We start from the raw sequence: 21700 nt of genomic DNA, 5'->3' as shown, positions 1-21700 counted from the left end.
TTTGAATTCCGGATTTCTGTGATAAATTATCGCAGTAACGCGGTATCGCGGAAGGAATTATCTTTGAATTCAGGATTTCTGTGATAAATTATCACGGTAACGCGGTATCGCGGAAGGAATTATCTTTGAATTCCGGATTTCTGTGATAAATTATCGCAGTAACGCGGTATCGCGGAAGGAATTATCTTTGAATTCAGGATTTCTGTGATAAATTATCACAGTAAAGCGGTATCGAGGAATACGTATCTCTGAATTCAGGATTTCTGTGATAAATTATCACGGCAAGCGGTACCGAGGAATACGTATCTTTGAATTCTGGATTTCTGTGATAAATTATCACAGTAACGCGGTATCGAGGAACAGGTATCTCTGAATGCCGGATTTCTGTGATAAATTATCACGGTAACGAGGTATCGAGGAAGGGATAATCTTTGAATTCTGAATTTCTGTGATAAGTTATCGCGGTAACGCAGTATCGAGGAAGGAATTATCTCTGAATTCAGGATTTCTGTGATAAATTAAACTTTTATTTCAAAGCTCTTATTTTTATTTAAGCTCCACAAGCAATCCCAGGCCCGAGCCGTCCACATGCTACCTAGAAATTGAGGCAACAGAAACTATAAAGTACGTACGGAGATCTGACCAAAAAAACCGCGCTCGAGACTGCCTTGCTTTTGCAGTCGTTTTTCGCACATTTTCCCAGAGTTGGTTATGGACCGAGTTGGTTATGGACCGAGTTGGTTATGGACCGAGTCGGTCACGGACCGAGTCGGCTCGGACCGAGATGGTCACGGACTGAGTTGACCGGTACCCTCTAGGCTAGGCTAGTAGTAGCAAGTGCGCAGACGTCAGAAAATACACTTTGCACCCGGACCGGGATGCAATTTTTTTTTTTGGCACAACTTCGCGACCAGGATCTACTTATTTCGTTGTCAACTGGAGCTGTAAAACACAACCATAGAGCTAATTCAACATTTCAATGTCAGACAACTTGACCGTTGAGACAACTCGACTCCTGAGGACGACAGCTCGACCTTTGAGACAACTAGACTCTAAGACAACACGATCACCGACCGCGGCCGGGACAATTCGACCGACGACTGTTGTGTTTTTATTCCTCCCCGAGACAAGTCGACTTTGTGGAAAAGCAACACGTACCGTACCTTATGTATGATGATTATGTAGTCATGGTAGTTAAATGAAGACATTTTACAAGTGAACTTTGACGTATATGATATTGACATGGACACATGATGGAGTTTTCTCAACGGTCGAGCTGTCCTGAGTTTAGTTGTCTCAATGGTCGAGTTGTCTGACCCTCTTAGTCTTACTACATGCAGGCCTATAGTTACTGCAATATATATTGGGTCGACGTTGCAGAGGACAGATGGTTGATAAATATTGGGTGCGTTCGAGTAGCTCACGATAACCCGAATTGACTCGGGTAAAGAAGACAGACAGCAGGTTAGCCACTACAACCGGGCTAATCGAACACTCAACTGCGGGCCATCACGATCCTCACGTGATGTCCCTAGCCGCAGCCATAGCCACTGACAAAATGCCCGTTTCTGATTGGGTCTTAGTTTTAGATTTTACTGCTTTGCAGTCAATTGCAACTTTAACTCAAAACGTTGGGCTGGAATTTAGCCTAGCCCTAACAGTTCTGAATCCTCCAATTTCAATACGATTTTGCATACCCCCAGGGAGTTAGGGTTAGTTGCAATGAATTCAATAAATAATTACCTAGTCCGGCTGCCATATTTGTCCATTTCCAGAAATGAACAATGCATGCGATGCGACGTATTTCCACCACTGATTCTACGAGCAGGGTCTGTAGACTGTACCCGGGTGAGCCCCGAGAATGACGTCAGAGCTAATCGAACAGCAACGGAGTAAGCTGAGTCAATCGAGCTACTCGAACGCACCCATAAAATATCGTATTAAGATATATAGGGAAAGATCGGACACTCTTCTTTTTGTACAGCGCCCAATGAAACACTACATGTAGTTGGTGGTGGTGGTGTGATACAATGGCACGTTCGGCAGCCTAGTGCCCTTTGTGCCACAAGCAATAACACTGCTGCATTACAGATCCGTCAGTAGGCTATTCAGCAAAAATATATGTTGTTGATTGGTATGCCCTAACCATGGCAATGAATCCAACATGGCCAATTATAGTTTGGCCGCGGTCCCTAGTAGTTGGGAAATCGGTTGTTGGGAAATCCCAACTATAGTTAAAACAAAGGTTGCGAGTCCCAATTAAATCAACTCAGTCTACAACTCGGTCCCAAGTTAACTCGGTCCAAGGTCAACTCTGTCCCAAGTCAACTCAGTCCCTAGTCAACTTGGTCTGGCCTTCTTGTTTCAGGGTTTGCGTCTCTGTTGAGATGTCTTGGGGAACGGTGTGGTCAGGCCTGTCACCAAGGGGGAAGGGGGCCTGGTGGCACCCCCCCCCCCCCAAGGCAAAAGCCATACATATGTATTTTTGTATGGTAGTGGGCCCCCCTAGTTGGTACTATGGCCTCCCTTGATGCTCAGGGCTGGTGACGGGCCTGGGTGTGGTGCTTATAATGGATCTTGATGGCCTCTCTCATTTGTCGTGGGTGCCAATTCTTGACAGGTGCAATGATTTTTGCTGCCTCCCAATTGTTGAGGTGGTCTGTGGCATGGGCATGGTTGACGATGGCTGACTTATCATATTCTCTTTGCAGTCCGTGCGCCCAGTACTCCTTCAGTCTGGTAGGGAGGTTTTTGCCAGTCTCCCCTTAACCGCACTCACAGGGGATACGTAGACTCTTGGGCAGTTGCTGAGATCAGGCTTGTCTTTGTGTGTGTGGAGAATGCCTTGAAGCTTGTTGGGGGCAGAGTAAAAAAAACTTTCATGTGGGCTTCACAAGATGCGCTGGAGCTGATGGGAGGCTAGCCTTTAGTCAAGACCCGCATGGCTATACGCGGATATGTGGCGCCCCGGATGATGGCACAAAAAAAGACCATCTTGTGGAAAACGCTTATGTTGTTCTTTACATTTATCTACCGATTTGGTAGAGAAATTGATGCATTACATGTTGTGAATGCGTGTGCGTCTTGTTTTTAAGAACACGTTCACTGCGCGATCGAGGGTATGCGCGAGCATGGCATCACCTCAAAAAATGGCTTGTTCGTGATGATTGGTACATTTATATCCGCATACATGTATGGTTTATATTACATGTACTTGAAAAAATGAATAAATGATAAGCTCCACGAGATGGTAAAGGTGCTTGTGGCTTCGCCACTCGTACTGGTCTTTTTTCGTGCCAGAATCTTGGGTGCCACGCGTCTGGCTAGACACACACGCCTTGACTAAAGGCTAATGGGAGGCAGGGCCTAAGTTGGGAAGACATTCTGAGGGTTGTGGGGTTTGACTTTGGGTAAAGGAAACCCTGCACTTGAGATGAAGAGTCTTGATTTGCTGGAGTTCTTGTTGGATGTTGTCTTGGTCTCATATCTCATATGCCCAACATACTATAGGGTGCAGTTTTTATTGATGATTTTATGCAGGGGTGATGGAAAGATCGTTGGTGAAGGTAGCGGTCAGTGTGAGTAGGTTTACAGTAGACACGGTGGTGAAGGGAGCCGTTCGTGTTCCTTGAGGGGTTGCCATCAAGGAAGGAGAGCTGGCCGGCTTTCTTGTTCCATGCTGAACTTGATGGTGGGATGTTGTCCGTTGACATAGTGGAGGGACTCGGTGAGGATGTCCTGTCCGTTGGGTCAGACAAGGAAGGTGTCATCAACGTAGGATAGCCAGAGGCTGGGGCGAATGTCTGCGGTGAGGAGGGATATGAAGACTCAAACTCTTCTATAAAGATGTTTTCTAGGATATAGGGGATCCCGTGCTGTCACTCTGTTCGAAGAACTTGCCTTGAAATTAAAAGTAGCTGAAAGAAAAACATGTGTAAAGCAGGTCATGGATTTGGACAGGAGACAGGGTGCTGCGGTCACTGAGTCTCTCTGAGTGCTGCGGTCATCTAGTCTCTCTTTCACCAGATGGCAGGCTTCATCAGTGGGGTCGTTGGTGAACAAGGAAACAATGTCAAAGCTGACCGTGAAGTCTGTCAGGCGGATGGTGAGGCTTCTGGTGATGTCCACAAACAGGCTAGAGGTGGAGTTGTCACAAGGTGTGAGTCCCACCAGAGGGCAGAGGAACCTGGTCAGGAATTGGGCTGCCTCGTAGGTGGGTGACCCTCTAGACGACACTATGGGGAGGAGCGGGATGCCAGGCTTGTAAATCTTCAGTTGATTGAAGAATCTGGGGCAAGATCAGCAAGACGGACGTAACCTAAAGTAGAGAGGGGCAGAGGGCTCCTGCACGATGGAGGGTAAGGAGTTTGCTGGCAACGCTCTTCTCAAAAAAGCTGTTAGTGTTCCCAAACTTGGCGCACTTGGAACAAATCTGGGAATATCCCAAGTCAACATTTAAGATTTTTTTTATAAAGTTGACAAATTCTATTATCTCCACTGCAAGTTTGTCAAACAATTATTTATTTATTTTTGGGCGCATATTAAAAGTGTTCATTGTGCATCTAAAAATAAAATTGGAAAATCATGTCAAAAGATATCTATTAACTTTGTAACGGGTACATGTAGGTAAACTCAAGATTTATGAACAGGTATATTTAGAGCTTACTGAAATTTCACATACTGTCAAATTGAGAATTTTTTTTGCTCTAGGTAGAAGCCAAAAATCAAAGTGTGCCATGTTAGGGGATATTGAACAATACAAGAGAAAATACCTTAAAATTATCCGCCCTTTGTTGATCTGGGACCGAGTTGACTGGGACCAAGTTGACTTGGGACTGATTTGGCTTGGGATCGAGTTGACTTGGACCGATTTGGTTTGGGACCGAGTTGACCTGCACCCCGGATGAAATGCAGCAGGAGGGAACAGATGGAGCATGACCTCACCTGCATGTTTATTGGGCATGTTGGGAAGGGGCATAATGCGGCGATGTGACAAGTTAAGTGCTATCGTAGGATGGAGTAATGGGCCCGCAACCACAGACATGTTTTTTTTTGACGGAAGTGTTCTCTTAAATGAAAAAAAGAAATGGGGGAAAAACAAAGCACACAGATTCCAGCTCTAGGGGAAATAATTCATCTCTCAATACTCTACTTTATTTTAATGTATTTTTTGCTATACCATGCACTTTATTGCTAAAAAAATAGCACCTTTTACTACTTTGATGCTGTACCCAGGTTACTCTTCAAGGTTTAGTAATAAACACGAACAATTGTTTGCATTAACAAATGACGTATACTAAATGATTTTCTTGACGCAGATATTCTTCATTTGGCATTCAACAAGTTGTTGAAATGGTAGTCTTCAGTACCTCTAGCCTGGTGATGTTCGGCATCACAGCAGTCACATTGGCTGTCACCTCAACAGTTGTAGCTGTTGTCGGGTTACTCCTACATAAATGGCAAATGGAGAAGCAGTTGAAGGCCTTCCCTGTCGCTCCAGACAAACATTGGCTCTTGGGTCATTTACACAAGGTACGGACACGACTCAGCATCATTGCTGGTATCTCACGTATCAGTGAACAAGCAATTTTTTTTGCATTTTCACCAGTTAACCTACAGGGGCATTTGTGATTGACACCAGACTTTGTGCAGAGAGACTGCAAGACATAATCGGGCCAAATTTTAAAATGTTCATGTTGCCAAATGTGAGGCACTAGACCATTACCTGAAACAGTTCTGCTAAAGCAACTGGGAGCTCTGCATGGAGGGGGCACCTTATGCACCATTCACCACAAAGGAGGTACAGAAAGCCATCAACTCGAGCAAGGGTGGCGCACCTGGTCCTGACAAAATCTAGGCATTCACCCTTAAGTCACTACCATGACTAGACCATTGCCCAGTAGGTTGGGACATTGTACTGAAAGAGCTGGAGGACTGGTGTCATTCCACCATGTCCACCGGTCCGGACAGACGCCTTCCTTGGACCTGTACCCAAACCTGGTAAGAACCATACACTCAAAGGATACCGCATCGTTGTAATGCAGAACATCAGCGGCAAGAATCCAGAGGAGATCATTGCACAACAGATAACCAAGTAAATCGATCACTGGCTTCCCAACAGGATGGGCGCCTATCGTCCTGTCCGGGAAACCCGGACCAATTCTGTTTCAGTGGCAGCAGATATCTGGGAGGGCTTCAAAAGCTTTCAAAACACACTGCTGGTTGCATTGGATCTTGAGGACGCATACAACTTGGTCTAACGCCCAATCTGATGGAATGGTGCACCTCGGAATGTTCGCCACTTTTGTATGTTGGGTTATGGCTGCCCTGAGCAAGAGACGCTGCATGATGAAGTACCGCACCTGGCGGTCTGACTGGGTTGAAATCAATACAGGCCTTCCGCAGGGATCCCATTTTTACCAGTCCTCTTCAACATCTATACCCTACCCCTTTCCAGATTGAACCGTGCAGAGTGCAGACTTCGGACCATTACGAGATGATATCTTGAAATCTCAGAGTATTTTCGACCGCCAGCTTCACTTAGCTTGTCAGCAAGATTTTGAGCCAATGTAATGCAACAAGGGGAGAGCTGCATCTGGTAGAAAAGCTGAAGAATGACATCTGGTTATGCTCTACAAAAGCCTCGTCCAATCAGTCATTGACTGCCTTTCCAATAGTCCACATCAGTCAGAACCAGATGACTAGGTTAGAGAGACTACAGAACATTGCCCTTCGAATCATCACTGGTTGCAGCAGATCAACCCTATTTCAGCGTTGCGCCATCTGGTGGGTTTCCCAAGCATTGCTGGACATCAGACTCTAGAGCAAGTGACCATTGTGTCCAAGGTTCTTCAGGACAGCAAGCATGCCCTCGATGGCGTAGTCAAGAAGGAATTCGTCAATACCACTGTGCAAGCCACTTTGCGCCGTGAACTCAGACCATGGGCCCCAGAGCAGAATCCTGCCAACGTCTAATCAGGAACTCATGGGTCACTGCAGCTGTTGCGGCCACCATGACTTCTTAGGTCAGCACTTCATTACCCAATCACCAGCCTGGGTGTCACAGGAAGAGCATGGTGAGAAACCACAGGTTATTGTCAAGTTCAACAGGAAGTGCAGAGACTGGCCTGAGGGGGCTGCACAAGCCCCATGCTGCAACCTTACGGGAGCTGGGTGGCGATGAAGCTGTGGTTGTAGCCACAGATGGATCCTTTGATCGGACAGCAATCATGCTGGATGGGGATACTTTATAGTTCGTTTCAATGGCTCAACAGTTGCTGAGGGCTCTGGCTGCCATACCATCTACAAAAGCAGCACATGAATGAAGTTTGAAGCCATCCAACAGGCCATGCTACGGCTCACACAATTGGAATGGACCGATCCAGTAAGCTCCGCCCAGTGCGCACGTGGGCAAATTAACACGTGCTCCTCTCCAATGCCACGCTGCATTTTCCTTCCGCGCGCATCATACGTGCGTGCACGCATGTTGGACTTTAGTGCACACACGTCGGACATAAATCACGGCTGTGATTGGTCAGAACACCATGGGGCGGTGCTTACTGGATCGGTCCATTGTGTCCAAAGACTGTCATTATCGCTACTGATTCCATGGCCGTACAGAGTCAGTTCTGGCTACCTGCCCTTGAACTGGCTGACCTTTCGAGAACACCACCCACTCACCCATGTATTCTGGACCTTCATGCTGGAGTCATCGTCATTGAGCGAGCTGACTGTCTTGCAGCTTCCGCTGCAGTGCCCTCCCCACTCCCACTCTACCTGATGGATGTCAAGTTGCTGGGCAACACAGCACGATGCTAGCAACCAAGTAGCTTTTGGAAATTCACAGAGAATTAAGGCCTCCACCTTCTAGAGCTTGACATCCCCTTTGGCCATACTTCCACCAGACGCCGGAAGGGCCTCTCCCGCCGAGTCTGTAATCAGCATTTACCTAGTAACTGGTTACCTCAGTCCAGCTTCCATCTGTATCCTGCTGGAAGGATGGTCGTTCAGAGAGAAGATATGTATTTAACATCTGAAACAGTTATGGCTGGTCCTGTGGGGGACAATCGCGGCTTAGTGATATTCGTATTGGACCTTCCTCCAAAACAACACATCAAGACGTATTGACAAACTTTAGTTGCCTTGTACGTCGGTATAAGTAGGCCCTGGGTACGTACATGAGCATGAAATTTTGACATTTTTACGATACCGTTTTCATGTAAAAGTTTAACAATGTTGCTCACAAAATCATATGGCTATGCACTCTGCCAGGTAACTTAGCGTATCACGAAAGCGTCAAACGATTTGGTTAATTTCGTCTTATTTTCATCCCTGTTTCTTGGTAAAAGTATGCCTGAAAACAATGGTAAGAAAAAAGGTTACTTTGATATTTACAACTCCTCTAAAGTTGCTTCTTTGAGGGTGTCATCTTGGGTTGTTGTTTAATGCAATCTCACACTCCATTCTAGTTGGCCCCAGAACATGGATTCGTGAACAAAACATCCTCAGAATGTTGTCGATGTTTCTAATTTGTGGATTAATTTTGAAAAGTTTGCACATTTCTAACCAAAAAGATGAATGGGAATAATAGTTTGGGAGAGCAATTTTAAAAGACGGGGCCTGGTTGCCGATAATGACCCGAGCCGATACATACAATGTACATGTGCATATGAGTACTTTACTAGATCATTCTGTTTTCATGGAAGTAAATGTGTTTATTGATTTACAATTTCAACCTTTTCCTTTCAGATGACATCGGATGAGAAAGCATACGCATGGTTCAGAAAGTGTGTGGATGCAGGTGTTTATGTCTCCATCATTTGGGTGGGGCCTTTCTTGCCATTTGTCACAGTGTTTCACCCAGACACTGTCAAGACAATTCTCAAAACTTCAGGTAATGTTACTTTGAGCTATTTCGCTGCATAATTTATACTGTTGTACTAATGTTTCACAATGGTATACAAATAATGAATGTTTGTGAGTGCAATGGTGAGAATATTTTCATGAGTTGAAAGATTGAATGTTAATTCCATTCAACGAGGCGAAGCCGACTTGAATGGAACATTCCATCTTTCAGCAAATGCAAGAAGTTTCATTATTTGTTTTATATAACATCCAAGTAGATCTTTGTCATTTGATTGGAGGATAACACTTTAAGAACAAACAAAAGTCACAAAATTGTATCATATCCACTACTTTTTTCCAGCTTGTTCAAGGCTAACAAAGGTTTAAAAGTCAAATCATTGACAATAATGAAAACTAACATAGTAAGTTCTTAAAATAATTTAAAAAAAATTATCAAGGCAACTGTAATCACTTCAGATTTTGCATACCAGTATCATAACCTACCGACCCACCAAGTTTCATAACGATCGGATATTCCCTAATATGCATTTCAAAAGTCACATTTTTTATGACGTATGATATCACACATTTTTCGAAATCATGTGCATTGTATCGGTATATCTATTACCTAAAGCCCCAGTCACACATTTACGGTTTGGAGCTACGAATATCCACGGTTTACCAAGAATCAATTGATCACAATGAACCGTCGAGATTCGTGGAGAAATTGACCTTCTAAGAATGCAGGACGGATAGCCATGACTGTCCTAAGGTTTCTCTATGAATACACCATGGTTTGTCAAAAATATGGAATGATTTTTGAGAAGAATATTGACAGTATTACTAAGAATAATGATGTTAACACAACGGTTGTCTGTGATTGGGCCATGGATGACCAAGGTTCTCCTACGAACAGAGCGTGGATATTCGTGCTACAACCACAGCAGAACCCTAGTACATCCGGGCATATCCCTATTAGGGCACGAATTTCATGCAAATTTCACTGAAACACACGCTCATTTTTAGGACATTCGTAGCAAATTCGTAGAGATTTCTACCACGAGTGAGCTTCGAATGTCCAAGAATACGAATAGTACGAATAGCCACGATTAACACTATGAATCAGTACGGTTGTCCGATGGATGTCCCTCGGTTGCACCACAGATTGATTATCATGACGTTTTGAACAGTTGAAAACTTCTGTAGCCCCTCCATGAATACCCGAGGAAGATGATGGATAACCACGGATGTACTAAGGATGAATACAGTACTCCCACGGTTTATCACGAATTTCAAACCGTGGAGATCCGTAGCTCTAAACCGTAAATGTGTGACTGAGGCTTTACAAAGCTTGTACAAAAAGAATTTTGATTTTACCACATTCCGTTCATGAGATATGACTTAAAGGTCCAAAAATTGAGTAATTCATATAAAATCACATGATGAGGTCATCATAGCATCACCTCTATTTTTTTACCTATAAGACATACCGGACTAGGTACATACCAATTTTCAACCCAATCCGACCTGTCGTTCTGGAGATTTAGACCTTCAAAATATACATGTTTATTGTGATATGTCACGTGACACGTGATGATGTCATGATGACATCAATGTTTGGCATACATGCATGTGCTAGTCTAATTGTGTGCCAAGTATAAAGGCAATCGGATTGATTTTTGTGCCCAAAGTGCCATGCACGATAAAAAGTGTAAAAATGCTATGGGAAATGGCTATAAAAAGGAAAAAAGGGAAAGGAAATCTTAATAAATACAAAGGCTGTTTCGGAAAAAAGAAATCCCCCCCCCCAAAAAAACCCTTTAACGAAAACAAAGGCTGTTTATTTTGCCGAAACAGCTAAAAAAAAAAACCTTAAGAAAGGTGACGTCAAGTGGGGAAGGTCTAGCCCCTAAAATATTGGATTGGATCAAGAACCGCGCTGGAACAGTTATCAGAGAAGTTGTGCACAATATACACGTACAATTGTAGCAGAAACTGCTATAGTAAGCATCTTAAGCACCATTTCATGGCGTGGATGTGGATAGATGTACATGGGCATTTTGTTTGTTACATTACAAATGTATGTCACAAGTTAGAGCAAATGTTCGTCTTGAGGTAAGTGTGCCTTTTGCTGTGCTTACTATTAACAGTCTCAATGAAATATGGGAAGGCTCTGTTATCAGAAGGAAATGCAATCAGATTATTGGCAGATTTTGTCCTGCAACTTCTTTAGTCCTGCAAACTGACTCCTCAAGAATGCTCCTTTGGAATTGATTTATCTCAATGAACACAACGGGTGTTGGCCTAATCCTCACTGTGTGGTATTGGTATATATCTAGAGCCCAAGTCAGAGAACACGTATCGTTTTGTGAGGCCGTGGATCGGTGATGGGCTGCTGCTGTCTAGTGGGAAGAAGTGGGCACGGAACAGACGATTGCTGACTCCTGGCTTTCATTTTGACATCCTCAAGCCATATGTTGGCATCTTTCAAGAGTCTGCAAGTATCCTTGTTGTAAGTACATCATTTATAACTATACCCTATATTTCATGGAACCTCTGTGCTGAAGCTGTAAAAAAAAAATCAAAATTCTTTTAGCTTTATGGACTCTATGCATGAACAGAAGATGAGGCTTGATGACCTCTCGTGTTTGACGTCCCACTCTGTGTGCGGGACACATTGCATGAGCAAACTGGCGTGGAGTATGCAAGTCTAATGGGAGACTTTTGAGACACTTGGTGGCAGACTTGCATTACTCGTGACTCAGACTCGAGTCCGACTTGAGTTCCATTTTTCCAGGCCTCGAGCTCGAACTCGAGTCACGATAACAAATGACTCGGACTCAGACTTGACCCTGCGGATCGATTCAGACTTGGACTCGAACTTTTGTGACTCGGGCCACTACAAACATTACCACAAATCACTTATTTATTTCAACAATATAATTACTAATCATTTTAAAGACGATCCTCTCCTGAGCAAGCCATACTGTTTATGCAGTGCAGAAGAAATGCAGCTAAGTACATGTACTGTGAATGCACAGCACGTGCGTCTGGCTTGTTTCCGACATATTGATTGGGATATCAAATGTATTGAAGCATGTTCTCAAGCGTCCACACTTGATATTGCGTAAATGCAGGCTTGATAGTGTGGTGAAGTTTCTAGGCATACTAGTTACCACGCCAATTCCAACTAACATTAGCCCAATTTCCAGACAATGCCTTGAGTGAGTGTTACCATACCCAGTAACACGTAGGCCTAATTGCTGAAGTAAGGATACGCGATGTTACGCAAATGTACGTCATGCGCCTGGGTCCGTGCGTGTTCATGCGCCTTCGATGAGCGTTTGATTATCCTGAATGACTCGTGACCCATATCATTGTGCACATGCGCAGTTGAAATACTGAACTGTCTTAAAACTACTACTAGTTGACGCTACTGGCGTCATACTCGACTACAGACGTTGTGACTAATTGTTTTATCTAATGCTTGCAATTCGTCTCAGCCATCCAGCCCGATCCTGGGCAGCACGAACAGCATGATCGTATTTGAGGCCGATAGGCTAACCACCCATATGTTAGGCTCTCAACCAATAGGAATAGATAAACTGTCTCAGGTATTTAAGAATATGAAATCCATACACCTGTAGATAGTTAGTAAAATACAACCCTTTTTTTCTGTCCCTGGTGTATGCACAGAAAAAGTGGCAAGGTGCTTGTGAAAGAGAAGGGAAGCAGTCTATGGAAATGTTCAGTCATGTCAGCCTCCTGATGCTGGATAGTCTGCTCAAATGCATCTTCAGTGTCCAGAGCAACTGCCAAATGTAAGACCATTATTTGATGACCTGTTACACACATTTCACTTACACATTAATTACAAATACATGTATAAAATGTGACTGTATGCTTTTCGTCCAAAGGTCTGTGAACTTACAAGAACCAAAATCACCGTGCTCTTTGTGCTTCAGCATGTAAATCGTGTATGCTACTTCTTTGGTTCTTTATTGAGATATGTATTTATATAATTATTTATTACATTTCTTTACCCAGCAAATGCCCAAAAAGTTTAAAACTGGTTTCCATTGGTTACAGATTACTACATTCACATACACATATGCCCTCGTTAGGTTCCTGATTCTAGTGAGTTGGGACTTATTCCACTCCCATGGAATACCAACAGGAATGAAGTCATCAATTATATACATGTGTTGCTTGAAAACCAATAATTGTAAAAAAAAAATTTAAAAAAAAAGGCATATGTTTGAGCTATTGTCAGGCCATCAATTACAAACATATCTGATGGGACAGTTTGCTTGTTTAAACAGGAAAGAGTATTTATTGAAAAGTTTCTAAATGTCTTTACTCTCCCATTCCTATTTATACCAGAAGGTAAACATAAGAATACGTTACCTCTTTGTTAGGTCATTACCTGCTTGTTTCACCAAGGGACCATGATGCAACATTTGTGTGGTTTCCATGTTGTTCATAATAATCATACATGTACATGACGTCCTCTTCTCTAAATTCTTATTGGACGCTGTTCATTTCCTATGTGAGAATTTTCATTCAAACACGCATATCCCTATTTCAGTGTTGAGGATCACCCGTACATCAAAGGCATCTATGAAATTGCCATGTTGGTTGGAGCGCGTTTCCGCTTTCTTCCTTTCCACTCCGATATCATATACAACTTGAGTCCTAGTGGCCGGCGCTACCATCGAGCCATTGAGACTGTTCATAATTATGCACGTGATATCATCAAGCAGCGTAAGCAAGCTCTAGCTGAGGAAGAAGCCAGTGGTAAAACAAGACACAGGAAGTATGTGGACTTCTTAGATATCCTTCTGTGTGCTAAGGTAAGATTCTGGATGAGTAGGGAAGCAGAATTTCCTCAAAATTTATTCTGAGATGCAGATAGTTTTTACATGTCCATTTTTTGGCAGGGAGCCATTTTAGTCCACCTCTTGTTACAGATATTTTCGGTGAGCGGTATTGGGTTCTGATCTGGGTGTGATCCAGCTCATTTTTATTTCAATTTTGAACAGTATCTTTTGGTAGAAAATGCAGTTTTCTTACATATTTTCAATGGAAGACTAGCCTACCCTGAACGAGCGACCGCTACAGTATAGCTTAAGTTTGTCCTTTACCTGTTGTACTGCACTTGCCAATTGCCATGACACACAGCGCCGCGCATACTAGCCTCAACGATCCCCCTGCTTGCCTGCACATACGTCCCACACACATATCTGTATAAACAGTACATACAGTAACCATTCCCCAGTCCAGGCGAAAGACAGCCTTGATGCAACCGTGGCGAATTCCTTATATGTTTCTTTACATTTTCCGCCCAATTCGGCCCAGAAATTCTTATGCGCATATTTAACACGATATCTAATCAAAGCCCGTAAACTTTGACCTGAATACGCGTTGCAAGCAATGTAGGTGTATATATGTACGTACATCATGTATTGTACTGAACAAAATGAAGGTTTCCCGGGCTCTCGTTCAGCCAGAAGTGAATGGAAGTCTAAATACTGCAGCCGATAAGTTACAGATTGAAGATTTTCGTCCTGAGCAACGGACTGCCCTTCAGTACTTTCTTCAAGGACTCCATGGTTTTGTAAATTTGCTAATTAACTTGTCTCAAATCACTGCGAGAATACTACTCAACGTGACTAGAGTCACTGCTTTAACATGACGTATCTCCACTTAAGTTTCAAATTCAATGACTTGTCATAACACTGAATAAGGGTGTGACATGAGGGCCTTCCGGTGTTTTTTTAATTAAATGATACAATTACACCCCTTTTAATTTCAATGGGAACTAAGTATTGCCCTGAAATGTTCCCATCTTATATAGGACACAGATGGCAAGGGATTGACGGACCAAGAGATTTGCGATGAAGTGGACACATTCATGTTTGAGGGGCACGACACAACAGCATCGGGCATATCCTGGTTCCTATACAACATGGCAAGGTTTCCTGAATTTCAGCAGAAGTGTAGGCAGGAGATAGATAACCTTCTGGCAGATAGGACAGAGGATACGCTGGAATGGTCGGTTTTCACTGACAATGCTGTTTCAATTTGCTTTATTACCAGACTATTGCTTGTTTATTGTCTGTATCCTGATGGAGCATTATGACACCAAGGTCCCAGTTCAAATCAATAGACAAATAGACAAATCCTAATGAGCACTGAAACCAAGTCTCTCAGTGCTAATCATTGTATGCATTGAGCAGATTTCTTTTAATCCTGTCGACAAAAGATGGCACGTGGGTGTTGCCTTCAGTGCCAATTTGAAATTCCATTGCATGCATTAATTTTATTATATGTAGCAACTTTTGAAGTTTGTAGTCAATTTACTTTAGATGTCATCCTGTGAATAATTGCTTCTCTATTATACCACTCAAAGAGAAATGAATTCAGAAACTTCACAAATGATAAAAATCCAGTTAAATTGTGCACATCCTTTAAAAAAGTAAAAAGTGTTGAGTTTTTGTTGCCCGTTTGCAAAAGACACAATTAGTACCGTTTTTTTTTCAATATCTATAAAACGGATGTGGGTTTTTCCTGTAATATATTGTTGGTTAATTTAAATTTGAATAACATTTTTTGTTTACGGTCATGTATTACTCATGTTATGACAAATGCACTTGTTATTTGGTTATCATTTGCAGGGAGGATCTCAACAATCTACCCTACATGACCCAGTGTTTGAAGGAGAATCTGCGCTTTCATGCTCCTGTCGTCAATATCATGCGAACTTTGACCCAACCTCTGGCCTTCCCTGATGGTAGAAGTGTACCCAAAGGTGTGTAGCTGGTGTGACTTTGTAGTTTCTGTGAACTTACAGAACATGTGCATGCATGTAACATCGAAAGATACAAAGTCTGACTTGGTCGATCTGTCACTGGAACCCCCCCCCAGCACATTTGTTTATCAATGCATATTCAACATCATTACTATTCATAATATGTTGCAACAGGGCAATTCCATCATTACATAGACATTACATTCACAGACTACTGACCAATTTGAAACAACAAAATACAATACTTGCAGTGAAAGTAAATTGCATATGTGGTACATGGCATGACATGGTTAATGCACAGTGTATGTTAGCTGAATTAATTCATGAGATATAAGCACTGTAAATGACCGTACGTACTCTGACATAGATTTTGATCGATTTTCAATACACATTGATAGAAGTTTGGGAAGTTTCTTGCGAGAATTTAATGAAATTACTATGTTGTGGTAGGTATAGCTTCACTCCATAAAAACACCAATGGTATTTCACAAATAGCTACTTTGATGTTGAAACATTTATTTTTGTTATGAAGGTTACATTATAGTGTTACGGACGTTACATGTCTGAAAGCAACTTCATAGAAATGATTAAAAAAAACCTGAATTATGGTTATCTCAGTTCTGTCTGTTATTTCTATAGACATTGAACCTTTACCTCTGCCTTTAAACAAAAACACAATGACCCTTACATTTTGCATGTAAAAACCAGGTGCCAAAATGACTACCTCAGTTGTGATGGAAGAGTGGAACACATAAAAGTTGTACTAATTTGAAACAAACATTTTTTTAATAACAATTTTAATAAAACTTGTGTCCAATTGAAATTGTGATTTAAGATAAATAATATACTAACCAAAGGGGGTTTCAGATATTATTAAGGTAAGCTGATGTCCATTATTTGCGCCATGCGTTGCGTATACGCACAGCAGTTTGAAAACATGCGAAAGTAGGTGTACCGTATATTATAGTAGATTAGCTCATAGACTGTGTATGGATGTCTAGCAGAATGACTAAGTCTGAGTTGCTGAACTCACATGCAAATATTAAACATGTGCATGAACATTTATAACATGATGGCCTGGAACTGACACGCAAGGGTGGGCATTATACTCAGCTCATCTTGATAGTACAGTGCAAGTGTATGTAGGCATTTACTGCACAACCAAGGGAAACCCAGATTTTGGCCAAGTCTATCATGTATGACAAGTTAATGTTCATAGATATCCTTTAGTGACACAAATTTTTTTCAGTGTTCCATTCTGCTTTCTTAAATATCTTTTGTAATAAGGCAATTCTGTGACTTTTTATCCTAATATTTAAATTGCATATAACACCACGCATCAAATGGTAACTTTTCAGAAAGCTGTATATTTGTATGATTGGATTTGAAAGCTTTTTCAATTTTTCACGTTAAGTAATAATTTTAAGGTTGGAGCATGGAGATGCTGGCAAGCTGTGGCTTTTGGGATATTTCAGTTCTAGCCAAAGGGCAAAACGACTAACTTTCTGAATTTTGGTTTAATAACAGGCACATCTGTTGCTATTACCATCAATGGCTTGCATCACAATAAAGAGGTATGGGATGACCCCGAGACTTTTGATCCTGATCGGTTTTCCCCTGAGAGGGCCAAGTCTATTCCTCCATATGCATTCGTGCCATTCTCAGCAGGTCCAAGGTAAGAATTCAGCTGGTACATGTAAAATAAGCATTCAATTCACAATTTTGACATAGACTGACTTAAAAAAAAATCACATTTTTATTGCAAAGGGTTTTTTCCAAATATGTGGGCATTTTTAGCACACCACTTTGTCTGAATATTTTTACCAATAACCAAAAGCCTAAATACTTGGACCCATTCTGCCCAACTTCTCAGACATAATTGCTATGTATCAGTATAGTTGTAGGGCTCAGAGAGGGGGGACTCGCCTACACCACTGTGCATTGCACCAATGCTTCTTCATTTGATCAGTTTGGATGCAGTCAGTGTTTGCATACAGCATGCATGTTACAGTGCAGTCGGACTCTATAGTTATCCCAGACATGGACTCTATACCTAGTTCAGTGTCGATGAGGGGAGTACTTGTGTCTGGACTTGTGATAGTAGAAGTGACCATGTCAATTCCTCATTAGATTTGCTTATGGACATTTCATAAAGTCTGGTTTGAATAATCAATTTGCCATCTGCTTCCTACCCTCAGGAATTGTATCGGCCAGCACTTTGCAATGAGTGAAATGAAGGTGATTGCAAGCATGATCCTTCGTAACTTCTACTTGTCTGTCAATGAGTCTGTACCAATCCAGCGCAGGAATGCCCTTGTACTCAGGTCACAACATGGCATCAACTTGTATGTCACACCACGAAAAACAGTCAAGCATTAGCCCAAGTCTCAATGAGAGTGGTGGTCCATTAGGACAGACTTACTGCAGGATAAGATTGACCTCTAGCATCCAATAAGATTAGGACATCTAGTAGCATGTTTGTACATCAATTTGCACAGGGACTGTTCTTCACATATGCATTTACAATTACAATGCTCAAGGAACGCTACATCTTCTAGCAGCCCCGTAGCCAAGGGAACAAAATGCCCCCCCCCCCCCACCCCCTCCATCAGGCTGCCTATGGGCCTGTCCAGTGTGCATTTAGTGTAAGGTTATGTGCAGTATGCAGTCGTATATGTATAGCCCAATTCTCTTAAATGTTGACTTGTTTAAACCATACACATAATTGATGTGTTAAGATGTCCACAGGTCACAGGCGTGCAGCTTTTCATCAAATAAGCTGATTTCACCTCTACTTTCACTTCACACTTATGCCATTAAAAATTGAAAAATAATGTGTACAGTCTTTTAATTTCCTCTTATAACTTCCGTTTTTGTTACTTCCCAGTTGCAATTGTACAATGGACATTTATAAGTTCCGTACATTGGTCTCGGCACATGATGTACTGCACGGACAATAAAATTACTCCATATTTCTTCAAACATAGACCCAGATCAACATTCTCACTCCAAACTATTTCAGACATCTGAATTCTCATGTGCACGAATTGAACAAGTCTGAAATAACAATCTGAACGTATAGTTATATGGAGTCCTTGCACTCATTGCATGTGGTTGGACGGCATCAAATGCTTCAAGAGACATTTATTCTGCGGATACATAATGACTTCCAAAAGACAAACCAGTAGGAGTATTCATCCTCATTTCCTTAGCCGTCAATTTATAGTGCTTAATTAACATTTAACTATCTAGTATTCAAGTACATGTATCTTCTTTGCAAAGACTCCATTCATGTTGAGAATTTTTTATATTCTTATAGAAATCTTTTGGAAATACTATCATTGAAATTTCTTGTATATTTTTCTGACATACATTGTGTTACTGCATCAAATGCATTTTATTGCTATTTTTTGTTCTGTATGTGCATTATACATAATTGCTTTTCTCTTTCTCTCTTTTTTACATTGTCTTTATGTCACTTAATAATTATAATAATTATGGCTGGAAAATACTCCTTAAAATACTTGTCTTTAGTTTATGCACGGAGGTAACTTTTCTACACAATATGTAATACTCATTTAAGAATGGCCTTTGTATTTTGACTTTGCACATTTGAAAATGTTTGAATCATTCGTAGAGTACATTTGATCCTCACAAGTTGTTATTGAATTAAAAACAGATTGGAGCAAATTGCATGGCCATGACAGTCAGGGCATTGCGTGGTATCCATCATATCAGTAATATTTCAAACGTATCAAAGTGCCCGTTTTCATTTTTTTGGGAGCTACTGTTTGGAGAATGGGAGTCATTCTAAAATGTGTAGAAAAACGAATGTTTTTAATCACTGGTGAATCATCTTGCAAGGTAGAATGTAGTCTTGGTGCCTGATGTTTTTAGCGTGGTAGTTCACGACAGACAGTATCTTTGTACCACGTACCGTGCAGTTCCCATTCACGAACCTGACCTCATCGACGAACTGCACGTATAGACTGTTGGGGCTGGCGTGTGTGATAAGGGCGCTCTCTCAATTGCTGCAGTCACACTGCACTGCTAAGGACAGCTGGAACCAAGACAAGTAGAGCGGTGATACTTAGGCAAGGATAGCTGTAAATGTTTGAGGTCAGGGGTCAGGTCCTTGTTATCACAGACTCGTGCATGTGTACAAAGTGTATGACATGATAAGTACTATAATTTATTTTACAGATTGTATTTATGAATACAAATACACTGTATGTTATTCTAAATCAATGAAAAGTGCTAGGATGCTCTTGAAAATGTCATTAAATTTGTGTGTGCTTGTGAGTGACACTACTGTGGTTGTTTACTATTGTTTAATCACTTGGGATGTTGAAGTTGTAAAACGGGACAGACGCCAGTGAATGTTTTGCAAGGAAACGTTTGCCTGCAGACAATTATGTTTTCAGCACCCAAGTAAAGCCCATTAACATAATGTGCATGCCTCGGTTGGTAATGGAATGATTCTAGGACTTAATGTTCCTTAAACAAAATCCTCCACGGCCACGAATTGGGGGGTGGGGTGGGGTGAGAAATTTATTTCATCGATCAAAATAAGACTTGCACTCAATTTAAGAAAGAAAATTCAGTCATGTGAGATGGTCCATGCATGCACATTAATGTAACTGACTTTACCAGCCTGCAGCAGAAGACTATTGCTGCCTGCTGGAGGTGATGACCAATAATGAGCTACCACACTGCAAAGGCTATCATGTCAAAATATAAACTAGAGGTGTATAGCAGTTAAAAAAATAGCGACTAGATTTTGCCACCTAGGATGGGACCGGAAAGTGAATTTCTGGGATCCAGGCCCATGGACTAGTACTGTTGCTTTCATTTTTCGTTTTTTTTAAGGCGCCAGACAAAAAATTTGCATGGAAGAACATAATTATATGCCTGCATTTCAAACTCTGTCATTGTGTTCATCAGCAATCAACAACTTCAGTTTGTTACAACACACTGAGGGGAAAATACCAAACACCGTTTTTCTTACTGGCATTCCTCACTTATTTTGTTCTTATTTGTAGGTGACGATACTATCCACTGTACAAGTTTTACAATATGAGAAACATAAACAGCTAAAACACAAACAAGGACTTGTAACATCAATACAATTTATAATTTTGAAAATGAATAAGTTAACATTTGAAGTGGTACAAAAAACTTAAACTTTTTTGAGATGTCGTGAAAATATAGTTACTAGCAGAATCAAAATATTCTACATCTCTGGGCTTAATTTTATGGTGCTGATACCTAATAATTTTCAACTGATAAGCTGAATTTATGTACTAATGGAACCGCTCTCAACTTCACAGAAACTACAATCAGTAAGCACAGCAACAGAGCTGCCTACTTGGCAGCCGAAACATAAAGCGAAATCTCCATCAAGTCCTCAGCGTTCATCTGCCTCGGCTGTAAATATGCACTTTTAATAAAAAAACTAATGCCATTACCTTGTTTGCAGACATTACAAATTGCCTCAGCTACTGAGCTGAAATTCACAGTAGAAACAGAATACACCAGAATTATTCTCATGTAAGTCGTGATTGTGAAAGGGCCTGGCCATTGAAAACTCTTGAAGATAATTCCCTACCAAGACCTTGTGTCTAAGTCTTGCTATCAGTATGACATTAGTATAATGAGGGATATTAGAATAAAAAAATTAAAAAGAATATAGTACATATACTCCAAATTTCTTTCTCTAAAATACAATATCAAGATAAATCAAATTAGGTTTTGCCCTTCACCGACGTTTTTAAACACTGTATACTCAGTGAGTTACCTCCCGAGTGAAAGTTGGAAAAAAATCACTCGGGTGTGAAAGTTTTTCCAACTTTCACTTGGGAGGTAACACACTGAGTATACAGTGTTTAAAAACGTCGGTGAAGGGCAAAACCTAATTTGATTTATATCACCCAGGCGCAAAAATTCCATCTTATAATAATATCAAGATAAATATTAATATCTCATAAATGTAATGCCTCTAATACTTCATCAGCGTTCTTAGAGCCAACACTTAATTTATACATT

At 41.4% G+C, this 21700-nt stretch overlaps 1 protein-coding gene across 6 annotated transcripts; it reads left to right on the top strand.

The window, feature by feature from the left end:
* The first annotated feature begins 762 nt into the window (after positions 1–762).
* On the top strand, positions 763–19966 carry LOC119728274 (cytochrome P450 4F4-like). Of its 6 annotated transcripts, XM_038200446.1 has the most exons (11): positions 763–944; positions 1341–4358; positions 5319–5532; positions 8749–8893; positions 11184–11356; positions 12541–12665; positions 13433–13697; positions 14702–14898; positions 15522–15655; positions 17183–17330; positions 17854–19966. In XM_038200446.1, exons 3-11 carry the CDS (start codon positions 5353–5355, stop codon positions 18032–18034), a joined length of 1548 nt encoding a protein of 515 aa, XP_038056374.1. In that variant the 5' UTR covers positions 763–944; positions 1341–4358; positions 5319–5352; the 3' UTR covers positions 18035–19966. The 6 variants fall into 6 exon arrangements, with proteins under 6 accessions (XP_038056374.1, XP_038056373.1, XP_038056372.1 ...); XM_038200445.1 differs by lacking the exon at positions 1341–4358; XM_038200444.1 differs by lacking the exon at positions 1341–4358 and having other exon boundaries at positions 763–981.
* The last annotated feature ends 1734 nt before the right edge of the window (positions 19967–21700 follow it).

Source organism: Patiria miniata, unplaced genomic scaffold (genome assembly GCF_015706575.1).
Source record: "Patiria miniata isolate m_02_andy unplaced genomic scaffold, ASM1570657v1 HiC_scaffold_20, whole genome shotgun sequence".
Taxonomy (NCBI): Eukaryota; Metazoa; Echinodermata; class Asteroidea; order Valvatida; family Asterinidae; genus Patiria; species Patiria miniata.
The sequence above is the reverse complement of the archived record's forward strand: the minus strand, read 5'-3'. Positions and strand labels throughout refer to the sequence as shown.

What these genes read in the sequence shown, in the direction of transcription:
- LOC119728274 (XM_038200445.1), top strand. Translation starts at nt 5,353, where the DNA reads ATGGTAGTCTTCAGTACCTCTAGCCTGGTGATGTTCGGCATCACAGCA. An exon ending in GACAATTCTCAAAACTTCAG is followed by an intron (nt 8,894 to 11,183) that starts GTAATGTTACTT and finishes GTATATATCTAG; the next exon opens with AGCCCAAGTCAGAGAACACG. An exon ending in AGTCTGCAAGTATCCTTGTT is followed by an intron (nt 11,357 to 12,540) that starts GTAAGTACATCA and finishes GTGTATGCACAG; the next exon opens with AAAAAGTGGCAAGGTGCTTG.